At 39.6% G+C, this 20,289-nt stretch overlaps 1 protein-coding gene across 10 annotated transcripts in view; it reads left to right on the forward strand.

Annotated features, from left to right (window-relative positions):
- The first annotated feature begins 2,347 nt into the window (after positions 1–2,347).
- TJP1 (tight junction protein 1) overlaps positions 2,348–20,289 on the forward strand; it is a 115,785-nt gene continuing 97,843 nt past the window's right edge. For 8 of the 10 annotated variants that reach the window (XM_032259916.1, XM_032259918.1, XM_032259920.1 and 5 more), the window contains exon 1: positions 2,617–2,749. In XM_032259916.1, the coding sequence (XP_032115807.1) occupies positions 2,723–2,749 (27 nt within the window). In that variant the 5' untranslated portion in view covers positions 2,617–2,722. Of the gene's footprint in view, positions 2,750–3,257; positions 3,294–20,289 lie in introns of those variants that run through there. The other 2 variants (XM_032259922.1, XM_032259917.1) reach the window with 2 other exon arrangements.

A 20,289-nucleotide genomic window follows, 5' to 3' on the forward strand; every position in this document is an offset into this window, starting at 1 on the left:
TAATTGGCAACAGTGTTTTATCTTTATTTTAAAAATGATAAAAACCTTCCCTTGGTTATTTAGAGAAAAGAACATACTTTATTATGCCGTTTAGATATTAAAAATACCATTGAAAAATTTTAAAGCAATACTATTATTGACTGAAATACTTTGTTAATATAATTTTTAAAGAATAGTATTCTCAAGACGAAATATTTTTGCTTGATTTCATTTCTTAAACCATGGCAAATCAGATGTATAACTATTTGTAATTGGTGAGCAATGTAGCATTTAAATTATACATTGGGCAACTTGTAAAAGTGACAAATGAGGAAAAGTGAAAAATGTCAGTGCGTCTGTAGATACTGTCTCTAGATTTAGGTACTATTAAAGGCACCACACCTAGTTCTAGGCAGGTTATGCCACTGAACATCTTCTTAAATGGTGAAGATAATGTGAAAGGTCTTTAATCACCACCTTTTAAAATTAAAAATACCTCCCAGGCCTTTTTACATGGTGTTTGCACAAGATTTAATCACAATGTCAATTTTTAAAATTTGTTTTGAATGGGGTCTCACTGTTTCCCAGGCTGGTCTTAAGCTCCTGGCCTCAAGGGGTTCTTTGGCCTTGGACTCCCAAAATGCTGGGATGATGATGATGATGATGATGATGATTTGAGATAGAGTTTTGCTATTGTTGCCCAGGCTGGAATGCAGTGGTGTGATCTTGCCTCACTGCAACCTCCACCTCCGAGGTTCAAAGGTTCAAGCGATTCCCCTGCCTTAGTCTTCCAAATAGCTGGGATTACAGGCACCAGCTACCATTCCTGGCTACTTTTATATTTTTAGTAGAGACGGGGTTTCACCATGTTGGCCAGGCTGGTTTTGAACTCCTGACCTGAAGCAATCTGTCTGCCTTGGCCTCCCAAAGTGTTAGGATTACAGGCGTGAGCCACCACACCCGGCCCCAGGTGCTGGGATTTTAAGTGTGAGCTACTACTACATCTAGCCACAATTCTTAAAAGAATAAATAATACTTTGTCCAAAAGCAAAACAATTACAATATGACTTTAAAACAAAAATGACTTCAACATTTTTATGAAGAAAAAAAGGAATAAGAGTTTGATTTGCAGAAGGCTCTTTTCTAGTTCAGATAGCTTTGGGTTGCAAGATGTGTCGTACTTTACTCCGAAGCCTTAATTGATATACACGTATCTTATACAGATATTTCGTTGTTAAATTTGTTCTTTTCATACAGTTGAATTCTAAAGAGAAAACCATTGTCTAAAACCTGATGTTTATGCTTTCTCCCACTTCTTCTGTGCCCATTGTGGCAGTATACCCGGTGTTATCATTGATGTTACTAAGAATTTCTGGCATTTTTGAAGACCTTTACATTTTACAAGTGTAGATCAGGGAGGCTAGGAATGGCTTCTTACCATGTTCCTTAGTGTTTAGCAAAGCCGTCAGCATTATGGGAAGTTTGTGTAGTGGCTGATTAAACTGGACCATGGACTGAACGTGTTTATACCCTTTTCTGCCCAATTTTGAGTTGGAGGGACAGCGTTTAAAATGCAGGGCAGCTTGACCGGTTCAGTCAACAAGAACTTCAGCAATCTTGATGGCCAAAAATAAATTTTTAAGAATCCTGTCTAGATGGGCGGGAAAGAGACTTTGGATGTACCTTGGGGCCTAATGTGGGGTGTGGGCCGAGATGTCACAGGTCTCTGGGGTGTTTCTCAGGCTGCTCCCTCCGGGTGCCCATGACCTCACCACCAGTTTCAGCCTTGGCAGTCGGCACGGGTGAACGAGAGCAATGCTTCTGACCCTGCTGGAGCTCCTCGGAGATGAAAGCCATGACGCGCCTTGCAGAAAACGCGTTCCGCCTTCCGTGGAAACAACGCCCAGGCACGCGGTGACAGCCGTGACCATGCCGTTTGCAGTAAAGGAAACAACTGCCCGGTATCGGCTCTGCCGGCCTTTCCAGTCGCACTCATGCGTGGGGCTCAGGCGTGGCTTGTCGAGGAGCAAGTGGACAGGTCTCTTTAGGAGAGCTTTGGTGCACAGGGGCTTTCTCCTGGGGGGCGGATTTTGCCGGACCTTGGATAAAAACAACAGGAAGACTCGCAAGGCAGCGGAAACTGTCTTCCAAGTTACTTGGGTTACCCGGCTTTTCCTTCCGCGCTCGGGGTCGGACCCCGGCCGCTCGCCCCGCCCCTTCCCCCGCCGGGGCCCCGCCCCGCCCCGTCGGGCCCCGCCCCCGTCGGGCCGGGCATGCTCAGTGGTCCGGGCCGGCAGGTTTGCGTGGCCGCTGAGTTGCCGGCGCCGGCTCAGCCCGCCGACGCCGCGTTCCTGGGCAGCCGCCGGTTCCCGGGAAGTTACGTGCGGAAGCCGGCTTCTGAGGAGACGCGGGGAGGCCACGGGTGCTGCCGAGGGGCGGGCGAGCGGGCGGGGCCGACGTGGCCCGGCTGCGAGAGCTGCGGGAGGCCGAGCGGGTGGCCGCGCTCGGAGGGAGGCGCCGGTCGGGCGCGCCCCGTAGAGAAGACCCGGGCGGGGCGGGCGCTTCCCGGACTTTTGTCCGAGTTGAATTCCCTCCCCGTGGGCCGGGCCCTTCCGGCCGCCCCCGCCCCTGCCCCGCTCGCTCTCGGGAGATGTTTATTTGGGCTCTGGCGTGAGGAGCGGGCGGGCCGGCGGCGCGGAGTTTCGGGTCCGAGGAGCCTCGCGCGGCGCTGGAGAGAGACAAGATGTCCGCCAGAGCCGCGGCCGCCAAGGTGAGCGCCTCCGCGGCCGCCAGGGCCGCACGGGGCCGAGCGCCGCCGCCCGCCCCTCGGCATCGGGCCCTGGTCCCGCCCTCCCCTCCGGCTGCTGCCGGGGCGGCGGAGTGGGCAGGGCTGGCTCGGCGCCGCGGGCCGCGGGGAGCCCCTCGGGCGGGGGCGGCGGGGGAGGGGGCTGCGGGGCGCCCGCCGCCGTCCCGGGCAGGTGCATCGCTGTGGGCGCCTGTGCCTGGTTGCGGCTCGCCGAGGGCGGGGACGCGCAACAGGTCCCGCGCGAAGAAACTCGGCTCCGGTGAGGGCTCTGCGGCGACCGCGAGCGGGCCCCGGCGGGCCAGGGCTTGGGGTGTCACCTCCAGCTGGCCGGGAGCTGCTTTCTTTGGAGAAGTGGTTGGTCCCCGGCGAAACCCTGTAGTTTCGATCTGATGTCACTCCCTGCGGTATGCGCACGCCAGCGATAAGGCTTTGAGACTGCAAAACACTCAGCTCAGCCTGTGAGGCGTAGTAGGTCGGGTTTTCTTTCATGCTGTATTACTTATTTAAGGTAACTTTGAAAAAAGCCAATCTCTTAACGCTTTTAATAATTTAACTTGAATTAAACTCTCAAAAGTAATACAAAGTATTCCTACGAATGGAGAATAAGTTGAGCTCTTAAAAATTAGTAAAGACCCGTGGGTTCAGCAAAAAAAAAAAAAGTAACACTTTTCCTGTGTGCACTGAAGTATGCCATTTTTCCAGTGCTTTGAAACTGGGTTATATATTACATCAAAAAGCCTAAGTTCCTTAAAAAAAAAAAAAAAGCTAGAATTCTTCTCCCATTTTTGTATATTAATTTTTTTATCATAAAGTAGTACTTGTTATTCCAAACAGAGAAATACAGAAATGTGAAGAGTAAAAATCTCCCCTTTAAAAAGAGAAAATCAATTCATTACTTCAATTAGTATCGAGATACTTGGGCAGGTAGTGGCTTCATGTGTGTATATTTGTTTGAAATGCTTACTCGTAACATCTGGGAACGGGAATAGTATGCCTCTGCAACTTTTGAACTCTCAGGGAAGCTTGTTTGCTGACTGGAAGAAGCTAGCGGTTACACTTAGTAATGAATAGATTCTTTTAAGGGATATAGTATTCTTCGTTTAAGAAAAATTTAACTTGTACCTTTTTGACCTTAAATTGAGAAAGAACAATCTAAAGGTAAAACTCGATCCAGAGATTTAGGAGAAAAGACAACATTTTGCTTTGGTTTTAAAATAAACTCCCATTATTTGCCTTTTCTGGGGCTTCTAAACTTTCCTAGGAGGAAAGGCTTTGTTTCCATGTTACACAGAACGTCACTTTGTTCCTGAAGTGTGATCTCTGGCACTTGATATGCGAGACAACACACTTTTAAAAGGTTGTTTCAAGTATGGAGAGAAACACGTTTTCAGTGGTTTGCCAAAGTAAGGTGATTTAGTAGGACTAGTACTTATCCTCTTGAATTACAGTATTGAGATTTGTATGGGATATTGAAAAGCATCGCTGGTTAAATATTATATTGTAGGGACTTTTGCGTTCTAAATATTTACGAGTAAAATGCAAGTTGAAAGCTTATTTTTTAGCATGCTGTATTATGGAGCCACCTCAATTTAAACAGGCCATAAATAAAAAAGTGAAATGAAACAATATTCAGTGAGCTGTTTGCCCAGGTCACATTTAATTTTTGAAGGTGATTAAAATGCTTACTAAGAGCCAGCCTGGAGTCAATACTTTACATATGATGCTTTTGTTTTCCCCACCCCCCTCAGTTAAAAAAAAAGCAACAATAATTTTCCAACTTATGTTTTGTTTTGTTTTAGCATGATAGTTTGGAAAACTGTCTAATAAGCCAGTGCTTTGATTCCGTTTTCTTTGTAATGGTGGAATAGTTTGTCATCCTATGAATATGCCGCTGTTTCGGTTATCTTTGCTTTATTGACAGACGTTTGTTTCCGGGATTCTGCTGTTGCAATAGTAGCCTTTTTATATCTGTACACATATATTATTATTGCATATCAGATTCTTAAAAATGGAATTGCCGAGGCAAAGAGTATGTGCAATTTAAATTCTGATATATACGGTAAATCTTTCTCTAATAAAACTACCTAGGAATAAATATAACAAATATTGGTGAGCTACTGGAGTCTTAATGAAGGACATAAAGTGAAATCTGAATACATGAGATGAAACAGTATTTTCTGGATGGAGCTAGTCACTCTTGTAGAATTTACTAATTTTCTCAAAGTCAGTGTCTTCTAGTGTGGTGTTGTAGAAAACTTGGCATTTTGGTAAGAAAACCTATCTGATAAAATGATAGTCATAAAATTTTGGAAAAAGAAGGTCCTGTCAGGAAACTTGTTAGAAATTTAAAGCACCATGTCAGTTCAGGAAACAGGGAGTCTAGAAACATCTATGCATTTGTGGGCTTTTGGTAATTATGATCATCAGTGTAAATGTGTGTCAGATATTGTTTTAGGTGCTTAATTTATTTAATTTTCAGAGTAAACCTATGAAGTGAACGATTATCTCTACTTTCTGGTGAAGAAATTGAAACAGATACAATAACTTTTAAGTTCACTTAGCCAGCAAGGGTGGAAACTATGAATATGTGGTAAAAATGATATTATAGACTATTGGAGAAAGAATGGGTTGTTCAATACATGGTCCTAGGACTATTGGTTATCCATTTTTAAAAAATGTTTTCTGCCTCATAGCCTAAAAAAATCAAAGGAAATCTAAATGACAATAAACAAAATTACAAAATAGAAGAAGAAAATGTAGGATACTACTTTAATGTATGTATATTTATTTATATATACCTAGATTGAAAATAATTCTGTCTGCTTGATACTAAAGAAGTAATAATAAAGTTGGGCATATCACTTGAGGTCAGGAGTTCGAGGCAAGCCTGGCCAACATGGCAAACCTCATCGCTACTAAAAATACAAAAATTAGCTGGGCACAGTAGGGCGTACCTGTAATCCCAGCTACTTGGGAAGCTAAAGCAGGAGAATTGCTTGAACTTGGGAGGCGGAGGTTGCAGTAAACTGAGATTGCTGCGCTGCACTCCAGCCTGGGCGACAAAGTGAAACTCAGTCTCAAGACTAATAAAGGGAAAAGTGTTTTTATATGTGTGATACATATCTGCATTTGTAGTCAGAATTTTGTTTATTGGTGTACTTGATATAAGATTATTAGAAAGTTGAAAAAAATTAGGGTGGTTCTCTGCCTCACCAAAGAACTGTTTAAATATGTAAGACAGTGGTGTGAATCATTATAAGGAACAGTTTCGTCGGCTGATTCACAAAGTGGCTGAAGGAAGTTTCAGTAGCTTCTGTGTTTTCAACCTATTTCCCTATGGAGGAAGCAATAAAGTTTTAAGATTGTGGTGTTGTATATGCTTATTAGATTTTGCTGCATACTTAAGTATTTGTTTTTGTTAAGTCTTGGGAATATTAGTATTCCCTGCTGTGGCTATCTGAAATTGTAGGTTAGTATGAAAATGATTTATATCATTTTTTACTGTTACACCATTGATTTACATGATTCCCAGGAATTGATTTATTTTGTCAAGCAGAACACAGTGGGCTTTTTTTTTTTTTTAACTTTCAGTTTCGGGGTACATGTGCAGAATGTTCAGGTTTGTTACATAGGTATACATGTGCCATGATGGTCTGCTGCACCTATCAATCTATCATCTAGGTTTTAAGCCCCGCATGCGTTAGGTATTTGCCCTAAATGCTGTCCTTCCCCTTGTCCCCCACCCTGCAACAGGCCCCAGTCCCTGGTGTGTTGTTCCCCTCCCTGTGTCCATGTGTTCTCATTGTTCAGCTACCAGTTATGAGTAAGAACATTCAGTGTTGGCTTTCTGTTCTGGTGTTAGTTTGTTGAGGACGGTGGTTCCAGTTTCATCCTTGTCCCTGCAAAGGACATGATCTCATTCTTTTTTATGGCTGCATAGTGTTCCATGGTGTATATATGTACCACGTTTTCTTTATTCAGTCTATCATTAATGGGCATTTGGGTTGGTTCCACGTCTTAGTGTTTACAAATAGTGCTGCAATAAACATGTGTGCATGTGTCTTTATATTAGAATGATTTATATTCCTTTGGGTATATACCCAGCAGTTGGGACTGCTGGGCCAAATGGTATTTCTGGTTCTAGGTCTTTGAGGAATTGCCATACTGTCTTCCACAATGGTTTTAACTAATTTACATTTCCACCAACCTTGTAAAAGCGTTCCTGTTTCTCCGCAGCCTTGTCAGCATCTATTATTTCCTGACTTTTTAATAATTGCCGTTCTGACTGGCATGAGATGGTATCTCATTGTAGTTTTGATTTGCATTTCTGTAATGATCAGTAATGATGAGCCTTTTTTCATATGTTTGTTGGCCGAATAAATGCCTCCCTTTTTTTGGATGCATCAATGGCTTCTTTTGAAAAGTGTCTGTTCATATCTTTTGCCCGCTTTTTGATGGGCTTGTGTTTTTCTTGTAAATTTGTTTAAGTTTCATGTAGATTCTCGATATTAGACCTTTGTCAGATGGGTAGACTGCAAAAATTTTCTCCCATTCTGTAGGTTACCTGTTTAGTCTGACGAGAGTTTCTTTTGCTGTGCAGAAGCTCTTTAGTTTAATTAGAATCCCATTTGTCAGTTTTAGCTTTTGTTGTTTTCATCATGAAGGCTTTGCCCATGCCTAAGTCTTAAGTGGTATTGCCTAAGTTTTCTTCTAGGGTTTTTATGGTTTTGGGTTTTACATTTAAGTCTTTAATCTTTCTTGAGTTAATTTTTGTATACAGTGGGATTTTCTTGATACCTTAACGTTTTCGAAACCTTAAGAACTGCAGAAAATGGCCAAGCTAATGAATAAATATTAATGACAAAAATCAGTCATTACATACAGGGATTGTTTCGTGAGTGAGTGATGCAGTATAGTCAATATAGTTTTTTTTTTGTTATTTTTGAGATGGAATCTTGCTCTATGGCCCAGGCTGGAGTGCAGTGGCACAATCTTGGCTCACTGCAACTTCTGCCTCCTGGGTTCAAGCGATTCTGCCTCAGCCCCCCAAATAGCTGGGACTACAGGCGCGTGCAACCACGCCCAGCTAATTTTTGTATTTTTAGTAGAGACAGGGTGTCCCATATTCACCAGGCTGGTCATGAACTCCTTACCTTGTGATCTGCTTGCCTTGGCTTCCCAAAGTGCTGGGATTATAGGGGTGAGCCACTGAGCCTGGCCACCAATATAGTTTTAATTTTGGTATTTACTGATAAATGCATACTTGCTTCATACGGTTTCAAAAGTAAAAAATTTACTGTGATTTATGAGAAGGCACTGAAGTTTGGCTCCCAATTTTTTTTTTTTTTTTTTTTTTTTTTTTTTTTTTTTTTTGAGACGGAGTTTCGCTCTTGTTACCCAGGCTGGAGTGCAATGGCGCGATCTCGGCTCACCGCAACCTCCGCCTCCCGGGTTCAGGCAATTCTCCTGCCCCAGCCTCCTGAGTCGCTGGGATTACAGGCATGCGCCACCATGCCCAGCTAATTTTTTGTATTTTTAGTAGAGGCGGGGTTTCACCATGTTGACCAGGATGGTCTCGATCTCTTGACCTTGTGATCCACCCGCCTCGGCCTCCCACAGTGCTGGGATTACAGGCTTGAGCCACCGCGCCCGGCCTGGCTCCCAATTTTTAATGATCCTCACTGTAGTAATAATTTTTGTGTTAGTGTGTTTGGCATTTTAGACAGTCATGGTTAAGGCTTTAATTTACATAGTTGGCTGATAAGTCTAACTATGTTTTACAACTCTGAAATTTGTTTCGGGACAGCTTCATAAGACAATTACGTTTCAAATTACAGTGTCCCCCTTCCAGGTTATATATTGGCACAAATTACATTGTACTATTAATAAGGGAAGACACCAATTGGCCAGGTGCGGTGGCTCGCGCCTGTAATCCCAGCACTTTGGGAGGCTGAGGCGGGCATATCACCTGAGGTTGGGAGTTCAAGACCAGCATGACCAACATGGCAAAACCCTGTCTACTAAAAATACAAAAATTAGCCAGGTGGGGTAGCACATTCTGTAGACCCAGCTACTCAGGAGACTGAGGCAGGAGAATCATTTGAACCCAAGAAGCAGAGGTTGCAGTGAGATTGCACCACTGCACTCCAACCTGGGCAACAGAGTGAGACTCTGTCTAAAAAAAAAAAAAAAGGAAAGACACCTATAAGTAATGAGGTTGAAACCCGTCTGTAGAGCAGTATATGTAGTACTGCTTCCTGTTTGATTTGAAGGAAAATAATTACAGTAGTTCCATTCCCATTTTCTTTCCCCCTCAATCCTGGAAACAAGGTCTGGCTCTGACTTTTACTTGCTCTTTAATCTCCTTTCTATTTAGAGACCAAATGTAAACTTTGTACAGTTCTAAGCATAAAACTCTGTATAAATGTGATAAATCACCATGTTGCAAGGAAAATGTCTTTAAAAATAATTGTTTTGGTGGAAAATTTGGAGATGTAACCCTGTTTCTTGACATACCCCTGATAAAGATAAAAATTCACTTTACTGAAAGACCTCAAGTTCAGCTGTAAATTCATGTGTAGTGCCACCCATCCTGACTGCTCAGTCATTGCTCATTTCAGGCCTGCCTGAAAGCATGCATGTGCTCAGCATTGTGAATGACTGAGTATTGTAGTAGAAGAAGACAAGCTAGTGGAATGAGCACAGTTATTTTTAATTAGTAGAGTTTTGATCATATGTTAAATAAGATAGTTTATGTCTAGATACTCCTGGAATATTTGACTGAAACGTGCTTCGCACCTCTGAATTTTGAAAGCTAATCTTGAAAAACCTTTTTACTGTAACAACTTTAGTCTTGTAGAAAGAAATAGACACTAGGATAGTTTACAAATTTTAAAGTTAGTCCTATAAAACTGGTATGTTGCAGTATTTCCTGCATAAGCCAGCACAAAAAATAAGTCTTTGGCTGTCTCTGACCTAGAGTGCTGCTTTATTTATTTATTGTAGTGAAGAGTGGCTTCAGGTTGCTCCTTTATGGGTTAGCCAGGTGCTTTATTTCCATTCCTCTTAAACAGATAAATTCTTAATAATGAGAAGTATGTGGCGAATATGTGGGTAGGGAGTTTTATAGCCTAAAAATTGATGAAAATAAATGGACTCTGAATGATTGCCTGTACTACAAGAACACTGCTTTAGATCGTGAGAACACCAATATTACCAAACTTTGTACTGTGTACACCATTTGAAATGTGATAACATGTATCCTGACTGTCATATATGTAGTGTTCAATACTGAATCTCAGGTGGTTCTTACTTTGGGATAGATCAAGAGATAAGGTTTTATTAGTTTGTGTTATGGGTATATTTCAGTTGTATATCAAGAATGACCTAAATGCCTTGTGCTGCCAGAATACTGGGGAGTGAGTTAACTGATGAATGATCTCAATTCTAGTTTATCATGTCCAGAAAGGAGGTAAAACAGAAGCTCATATTACTTTCTGTGGATTTTAATTAGTAACATAAGATTAGTATATACCTGGTTTAACTAAATTTTTTTTGATTTATTGAAATATTTTTTGCTTTTTTTTTTTTTTTTTTAAGTGTTCACTTCCAAAGATTGAAAAGTTCATTTTTCTTCTTGGTTATCTTAGGAATTGTCACTCGTTTGGAATTGTCGCTATCTTAGAGATTATACAACAGTTTCTGATAACTGAATATCACAAGTTAATATAAGATTAGCTTACTTAATTCAGTATGTAATTTTAAAATTCGGGAGTATTATACCAGTAATGATTAATTCTTTTTGATAGCTTAACAAATATTAAATGCGTACGTTTTGTTTGGGATCCCTACCCTCTAGAAACTTCCAGTTTTCAACTCCTGTATGCTATAATGATCACCTTGTGAAATGTGTAACTCATTGTTCAAGAAACAAAGGATTTGCATTGTTTACTGTTAAAAATATGAGCAAACTTATGGTCATCCTGTAATAACAGAGCATTCTTGTGTGCTCTTTGTTGGAGGAGGTGGCAGAGTCATTATCTAGAGCCTAGGCTTGCTGTTCAGCAGAGTTTCTGTATTTTTCCTTGTTAATATTTTTAAATATTTGTTTGAATTGAATCTGGATACATTCAGTAAATGTTTTCTGCATATGTTTGGTATAAATATCTCAAGAGGGACACATTAAGAATTAAAGAGTAATTGGGCTTAAATACTTAATTCCTTAAATGTACTGACAAGGCAAATGGACACTATACAGTACTAGCTGTTACTGTTTACATTTAGGGTCCAAGAAGCTGCGAAATATGTAACAGTTTGGATTCCTAAATCTGAATTTTACTTTCAACAGATATGTGTTGGTTACCTTGTACAGGTCACTGTTGTAGGTGCTGGAAATAGAGCAGTGAACACATCTCTGTACCGATAAGAGTGTTTTAACAGTGTGGGTAGAGAGCAGCAAATAAAATTCTGTCCATGATGATAAGTGCTAGAATCCCTAACATGCCTTCTCTGGGTCATATCCTCCCTCCCTCAAAGATTACATGTATCTTGTCTTCTAGGGTTCTCATTTTCAAGTTTTTCTTATAGTTACCACCTAATTCTGCATTCTGAAAGCACTAGTTTTGACTGTGTCTGAACTTTGCACATAGAGAGTCTTCTAGTGTGAATTTTGCCATGTATGGCTTCTTTTGCTCAGCATTATGTTTGTAAGGTGATCTATGTTGTGGGTAACTGTAGCTCATTAGTTTTCATTCTGTGCTTATACTTCATGGGATTCCATTGTATGAGGACTTTACTATATTGGCTTTGGAAGAGAATGGTTTCAGTTAGACTTTTGCGGCTTTTTGGAGAAAATATTGTATATATTTGAGGGGCAAGAATTAGGTATTTGTTATTAGACAGTCTTTGGAGTACCAACAGCGGAGTAAAAGGCAGTAAGCTGCTTTTGGTGGTCCTGTGATTATCTTGAAAAATCAAGTTGGTCTTCGTTTTGAGGATATTTTTTTTCTTAAGCTCTTAAATCTGTCATACTAAAGTATGTTTTAGTAGTGAATATTAAAGCATGTTTTGGTAGTAAGATACCCACTTAACTGACTGATCAGACCACCAAAAGCCACAATCAGGAGAAATGCATGAATTTGGCAAAAATGTGTCTGCCTTTCAAAGTATAATTGTAGGAAATTTTTCCTGGTAATGTCATATAAAGGTACTAAGGAAGATTTGTTTACTGATTTTTCTAACAGTGGTAAATACTGGAGTATTAACAGAAGTACAGTATTTTGATAATGTATCACCTATAAAAATCAAGTCAGTAGCCATGGCAAGTAGGCTTACATTTTAGTTATAAATGTGAGAAATATGTGTCATAACAAACAGTAGCTCCTGACATTGCATGCTGACTCTGTGACAGATACTGAGCTAAGTGTTTTATGTGCATGACCCCGTTTAATCTTCTCAATTCTGTTGGATACCACGATTATCTGTTTTTACAGGTGAGGGACCTGAGGTTAAATTTACTTGCCTTAAGTAATCATACATCTACTTATATGATCTATAATTCCTACATTACATCCTTATATGTTTATGTGTTAAAAGAGAGCATCAGGGAGAAGAGTGTGGAATGGTGTTAGGTGAGTCTTAGAATAGTCAAGCAGCATGAATCATGAAAGCTGTAAGAGAGGGCACTGGGCCATCAGAGCACAAGGCAGTTTGTCTAAAGTAAGCAGCTTTTGCTCCGCTCCAGCTGATTGTTGTCTTGGAAGAAGACAGGCCAGATCTCCCAGTTTTTCAAAAGAGGTTGTAAATCTGGATTTTCATGTAAATTACCCTGACTTAAGTCTTGCTAGTTGACTTAGTTTTTTATATCTTTTTATTGTGAAGTATATTACCATGTGTATAAAAGTACGTAAAGCAAATATACATTAATGAATTATTATGAAGTGAACACCCGTGTAAACAGCATTCGCCTGTCAGCAGGCCAGCTCCTGCACAGGGAAGTCAAGTAAGCTAAGCACTGAAAAGATTATCATTGAGCAACTTTTAGGTTTTACTTACTATGTGAGTTTAGGCTCTGGAATCTGAATCCTGAGTCTGCCACTAAATGGCTGTTTTCTCGTCTGTACACAAAATGCAAATCTGAAAATGCAAACAGGACCCATCTCAGGGTGGTTGTGGGCTCAGCACATACTAAGCTATTATGTTAGCTGTGTCTTCTAAAAACATTTTAAGGGAAGCTCATTTTAATAGAGGCGGCATATAGGAATTTTATTTATGGACAGTGGTTGACCGTAGATTATATAGGATGTTTATTCATTCATTTATTCATTTTGGACAGAGATCAGCCTGTAGGTTAGCAGTTTTCAGCCCAGCAAGATGTTTTGTGATTTCAGAAGAAGGATTCATATATTCATTCATTTATTTATTTATTTCTGGACAGAGATCAGCCTGTAGGTTAGTAGTTTTCAGCCCAGCAAGATGTTTTGTAGTTTCAGAGGAAGGTTCCCTGGGTTCCTGAGACACTTTGGAAAATTGTTACAATGGCATTAAGTAAGAGATACAGTCTTTAGCCTGATGGGTTAGGCAATAAAGATGAAAGACTTCCAAATCCAGGATACCTGGCTCAGTTTGACTATCTACCTAGTATGGTGAATGGTTGATTAGCAAGTAGTTGTATTGAGCTTTGATCTGCTGAGCACCTCAGGTCTTTCTACTTGTTTTATCTGTACTTTCAACCATTTATATTCTCCCTTCCCCTACCCATCCCCAGTAATCTTCCCTCCCTCTGGATTCCTGTAATAGCCTCCTAAGTAGTGTCATACCTCCCTCTTCCCCTTACAATCTGTTTTTCTGAAATAATCTTTTCAAAATCCAGGTTTGATTAGTTCCTCCCCCACCTCCCCGCCAACAACACATACATAGAAACACTCATCCTAAAATTCCTAGGCTGCTTAATTACCTTTAGAGGAAAAGATCAAATTCTTAATATAGTCAGTAAGCTCCCAGTGGGTTATTTGGCCCCTGCCTACCCCTTTAGCTTCATCGTATATCTTTTTCCTTCTTACTCCCCGTTCTGAAAATGTGCTTTCCTCTTTTTAGTTCCTAGCAGGTGTACTTCCTGCCAGCTTTCTCTTTGAGTTCCTCATGGCACTTTTTCCTTCCTTCATAGTACTTACTTAAAACTTGTGATTATATATTTAGTCATGGAGTTTTTGATCATCTGGTTCTCCTGCTAGGCTATAAGCTCCATGAGAACAAAGGTTGTAGTAGTAGTGTCTGGTTATTCGCACAGTTTAACACAGTGTAAACTGTTAGTTTGCTGTGTACTATAGTTTAGCACATAGTAAACTGTCAAACATTATTTGAATGAATGAGAGATGCTCCTTCCTACACCAGGCTCTTGCACATGCTGTTTTTTCTACCAGAAAGCTTCCCACCTCCTCATACACTTGATAGCTATCCCTCATTCTTTTCCTCAAGGACTTTGCCCAGAGCTAAGAAACTAGGTCAAAACTCTGTGCTTTGAACTCTGTGTATCCCTTTTCAGCACTTATGACAACCTGTACTTAGTTCTCTGCTATTATTTGATTAATATCTGATACCCCTGCTAGACAAGAGTTGCCTTTTTAATTCTGTTATTCACTTTCTCGTCATGTTAGACCACCTTAAATTCAGCTTAGAAAGCAGCAGAAGATACTAATCCATCTCCAGGACTGGTTGCATTTTTCTTACTATTCTGAAAGGGGAAGCAGTTGCTGGAATAGCCAACTCATGGAAATATTGCTTAACGTCCTTGCATCATGATAGCAGCATTGTTGGTTTGGGTCTTTCCTAAAGCAGTAATTAATTTCTAGTCTCCTCAAGTTACCTTCTTTTATGTGGAAAAATTTCAAACCCATAGAAAAGTGGATGTGGGGACTATAATGAATTCCCATGTTCCTGTCACCCAGTATAGTTATTAATTTATGGTCAGTCTCATTTCATCTATACTTCATTCATTGTGTCCTCCCTTCCCCATTATTTTGAAGCAAATGTCAGATGTCTTCTGTTAATACAGGTTGAACATCCCAAATATGAAATCCTCCAAAATCCATAACTTTTTGAGCACTGACATAATGCTCAAAGAAGATTCTTTTTGGTGCATTTCAGATTTCAGATTTTTGGATTTTACATGTTCAACTGATATAATGCAAATATTAAAAAAAAAAAAAACCTGAAATTGGAAACACTTAACGATTCTAAGCATTTCATAAAAGAGGTAGAATACTCAACCTGTATTCGAGTATATATCTCTAAAAGATGTCTTTTTTTAAAGAACTATAACTACATTATCATTAGCACACTTATAAACTCCAAATCAAATATTTAGTGTTTTCTAATTGTCTTAACTATCCTCGATAAGGTCTCTTACTGTGATTGTTTAACATTTCCTTTTGGCATATGAGGCCCCCCATTTTTTTTCTCTTTCCCCTCTTCCTTTGCAGCTTTATTGGTTGAGAAACAGGATTGTTTGTAGAACTTTTCACAGTATGGATTTTGGTGTTTGCTTCCCGGTGGTGATTACAGTGGTGATTGGTCCACTGTATTTCCTGTAAATTGGTTACCTGGAGCTAGAGCACTTCTTTCTGATAGAAGTACCACATGAGCCATCTGTGTAATATAGCCACACTAAGAAGTTTTTTTAAGGTAAAACTAATTTTAATATTGTATTGAACACATCTATCATATTGTATTGAACACATCTATCCAAAATGTTACCATTTTAGCATGAAATGATACAAAATTATAGGTGAGATATTTTAAATTACTTTCATATTTACTCTCTGAAGGCTGTTCCATGTATATTTTACATATCATATATGTATATTTTACATATAGCATATCATATATATCACATATATATATTTTGCATATACCATATCTCAATTTGAGCTAGCCACATTTTAAGTGCTGAGTAGACCCATGTGGCTGGTGGATACTGTACTGGATAGCACAGATCTAGAGCCTTGATCACATTCAGATTTGATTTTTTGTTTGTTTTTACAGTTCTGCTTCATAAGTGGCATTCAGTCCCAGGGTTTTTTCTTTTGTTTTTGGATGATGTCAGCAGCCATTGATGACCATTGTCTAGGTCCGTTAATTCACTAGGTGTTACAAAATGGTTATATTCAATTTTTATGATTCCTTTTTCCTTGGCTAGCTGGAATACCTCTAAGAAAAGAAACTTCCCTTCATCTACTATTTTGATCACCCACTGGTACTGTTTGTATAGGAAAGGAAGAGTAAATATCTTGTTCTTTTCCCTGTACGTACCAGTTTCTCAAAATAATGAGTTCTGCTAGCACTTACCATTTTTAAAAATCACTATGAGCATAGGGATCGTTAGAAGCATATTTGATTTGTTTTAATCCATTGCGGTCAAATTACTTGTAGTTCTTACTGTCAAGGTACTTTATATTGAATTTTTAAATAACATTACATTAAACAAATCACAGGTATACAGAGATTGATGAATTTTGAAAGTGAATACGACTGTTTACCCACAGTTCAGGTGAAGGAAGAACATTTACTAGTGTCCCAGAAGCTCCCCTACCTTCATCCCTTCCAGTTACCATGTATACAGAGGTTACCCTGTTCGACTTCTAACAGTGTATGTAGATCACTTTTGCTGTTTTTTTTTTTTTAATGTTTTTGTTTTGAAACTGTCTGTCTCTGTCACCCAGGCTGGTAGAGTGCTGTGGTGCAATCTCCACCACCTGGGTTCAAGTGATTCTTGTGCCTCAGCCTCCCAAGTAGCTAGGATTACAGGCATGTGCTCCCAGGCCAGCTAATTTAACTGGGTTTCACCATGTTGGCCAAGCTGGTCTTGAACACCTGGCCTCAAATGATCTACTCACCTCAGCCTCCCAAAGTGCCGTGATTACAGGTGTGAGCTACCACACCTGCCTACTTTTGCCTGTTTTTTTGTTTTGTAATTCAAATTTGATGTTTACCAGCTTTCATGAATTATAAAATTCACTTGTTTATTGTAGGATATATAAAAATTTAAAATACGCAACTCTGAAGCCTTTTTTTCTGAGTTCATAAATGCGATTTTTTTTCCCAAAATCGATATCTTTCTGCATTTTTCTGTACCATTAGAACATTTTTCTTTAAACTTTTTATTTTAAACTGTTGGGTTTATAGAAATTTAAGCTCTTCCTTCTTTAGTGTGATTACATTCTCCGTTTTTAGTATAGTTATGTTCACTTGTTACTGTTTTTATTCTGTTTTTGATTCCTCCCCTTTCCCCCATGTCTTTTTTGTTTTAATAGTTTAGTTTTTTGATCTGTGAAGGATAGTATCATGAAACAATACTGTGGTTCTAAGAAAGCGAGTTATACAAAAAGATATGCTCAGAGGAATGTCACTCTCTTCATCCCTGCTATACCATTCCCTCCCTCCTCCTTTCTGCCTGAACAAACTGTGAGAGGTCTTTTATGTATCTTCAGCCTCGAGATGATGCTATACCTCAAAATAGTTTCATTTTTGATAACTGGAAAGCACTCTAGATTTTAAGTTTCCAAGAATATTTGTAACTGTCCCTAATGAGATTTTGTCAATGTTTAATGTACACATAATGGTAACTTTCAAGCTGATGTTCTTTCAGTCTTATTTTAGGATAGCTGCTAATAATAGCAGCTTCTCTGAGAACTTATGTTTTTAGCACACCTTCAACTTTGATCAACCAAAAAATTACAGGTTCATTAGTCTTTATCTCTAACTCTTTAATAAATTTCCTGATCAAATCCATCTTGTCATTTGTTTCCTAAATTTTAGCCACGGTGTGGGCACAATAATATATTTATAAATTTAACTGGTGTTGAATAGAGTGGGGTGTTGGATGCTAAATTTAAATTTACTTTTCTATAGTTGCTGCCATCTTATTTTGATCATTATTTTCATTCTTATGCTTCGTGAATTTCTATCTTGCATTCATGAAATTTGTTGAATCCCTGAATATTCTTAGGATTCTCCTTTGTTTCATTTTACAGTGATCTTTTTTACCACCTCTTGGACATTTCTGTTTTGGGAATTTAAATGACAGCCCTTCAGATCAGTCCAAATAGACATACTTTGCCTTACTTTTTAACACATATTACTCTTCTCTTTGTACTTCATTCGTGTCACAGTGATCACAATTTGAAATTGTGTAATGAAGGACAGGGGTCATCTATTTTATTCACTAAAACTTATGTTGCACTTCTCCTTAAGTTTCTGGCTCAACCTCACCTCCACAGATGATCTTGCTTTCAGTTTGGATGGAAGCCAAAAAGACCAAAACAGAAACACTTTGGAGTTCAGAAGCAATCAGAAACAGTTCAGTGTAGCAGCTTTGCTCACAGAAGGAATTCAGAGAGGTCCCAGGGTACTCCAACACATTTACTACTTGGTTTTCCTAATGGGGAACTCCCTGTCATAGGAAAGAGTGTTCCTTGCAGATTCATGGAAATTTTATTGTTTTATTATGTCAGATAAATGAGGTATATTGATCTCAAATATTGAGGGATCTTAAATTTTGGTGCATTCTCTGTACAGTAAGTAGTGTTTTTTTTAGCTCCGTTGGTTTTAATCTATCATTATCTGCTCCTTCTCAAATTCCTTTGGTCCTTCCTTTAAAAATACTGGTCATCCACAGGGTCACCTTAGTCCTTGGGTAATTACATCTTTTCCTTTTGACTTCAATAATACTGCCTTATAGACCACTCAAGAGCCATTTTGAACTCTGGCCTCACTTTTCACTTTAACTTTCTAACTGGTTTTCCTTCCTCACATCATTTTCCTATTATAGCCTTCAGAATGAATTCTGATTGTGTAATTTGTTAAATTTCTTTAATGTCTTCCATTTTAGTTTAAAGTCTTGGCATTACATTAGAAAGCCTGTTGTGATCTGGTACCTTTGCAACTTCTCTTCTTTTACTCTCTCCCTGTTTCATAAATTGTACAACTTAGTCATATCAAAGCCAGCATCATGTGTAGCATCACACAGTCTTGCTGACATGCTATTTCTTCTGAAACATCTTTCTCCACTTTTTTCCTGGACATCTTTGAAGCTTAAACTCAAAACGTTGCTTCCTCAGGGAATAGGTCTCTGATCTTCACAGCAGACACAGTCCTTTTGCATCTTCTGTAACAGCTCTTATCTATTTGGTGCAAAAATTACTTATTTTGGTGCAAAAAGCTTTTTATCTTTTTTTTTTTTTTTTTTTTTTTAGACGGAGTTTCGCTCTTGTTACCCAGGCTGGAGTGCAATGGCGCGATCTCGGCTCACCGCAACCTCCGCCTCCTGGGTTCAGGCAATTCTCCTGCCTCAGCCTCCTGAGTAGCTGGGATTACAGGCACGCACCACCATGCCCAGCTAATGTTTTTGTATTTTTAGTAGAGACGGGGTTTCACCATGTTGACCAGGATGGTCTCGATCTCTTGACCTCGTGATCCACCCGCCTTGGCCTCCCAAAGTGCTGGGATTACAGGCTTGAGCCACCGCGCCCGGCAAAAAAGCTTTTTATCTTTTGATGCCATTTTAATGGCAAAAGCTGCAATATTTTTGCACCAACCTAAATACCATTTATCTAGTGTTCTCAGCTGCTTCTTTGAGCCCCTAGGGAGGCAGAGGGATCTATTTTTGGCCTCCCCAACACTTACCCTGTCTGATACTTGTTTGTTGAATGAATGAATCAGTGAATCAATGAATGATACATGGATTGTTTTTGAAATTACAGCCATCAGTATAGTAAAATTTAACTGGCTGTGTATTTAGATAATGTTAAGGAGCTCTTATTTGGAGTATACTTTGTATCTTCTCTTTCGGATTTGTTCTCCCATTGCAGGCTCCTCCTGTCTTGTCAGTTCTTGTGCTCTCCTATCTTTCCCCATTCAGTAATCAGTCCTAAAGGATAGTGAAACTGCCTAGAACTGGCATCTGAAGTTTTGGCAGGAAGCCCTTCAGAGTTGGTGATCTGAGTAGTGTCTTTGCCAGCTGGAGCTTAGAACAAAGAAACTAAACAAACTCTTGGCAGATTCTGAAATACAGCTTTTTGCTTCTTCAGAAATTGTGATTCTAGTCAGTTGATGCTGACTTAGAAATGTGCGCAGAACTCAGAATCCAGCAACCATGAATTGCAGTTACTTTTGATGCCTGCAGTGCTTCACTAATTATTGAATTTGTAGGCTGTTCATTGGAATTATAGACTAACGGAATTTTGGAGCTAGAAAGGTCTTTTCATTTGATATAATTTCATGCAATTCCCTAATTTTATAGGTGAGGAAAACTAAGATCACGTTTCTAGTTGAGGTACATTTGGGCTCTTGTCTTCTTATGCCTGGTCTAGTTCGTTTCCTGTCTACCAACATCTTTCTGAGTTACTAGGGAGTGGTGTAGTGCTAGAATCACGCTTAGAGGAGTAATACTTTATCCCCTTGTTCTCCTACAAGCCTAAATGAGCCTGAGACTGGTAATTTACTAGAAG

This window comes from Sapajus apella, unplaced genomic scaffold, assembly GCF_009761245.1.
Source record: "Sapajus apella isolate SASKATOON/1434 unplaced genomic scaffold, GSC_monkey_1.0 scaffold113, whole genome shotgun sequence".
NCBI classification, from domain to species: Eukaryota; Metazoa; Chordata; class Mammalia; order Primates; family Cebidae; genus Sapajus; species Sapajus apella.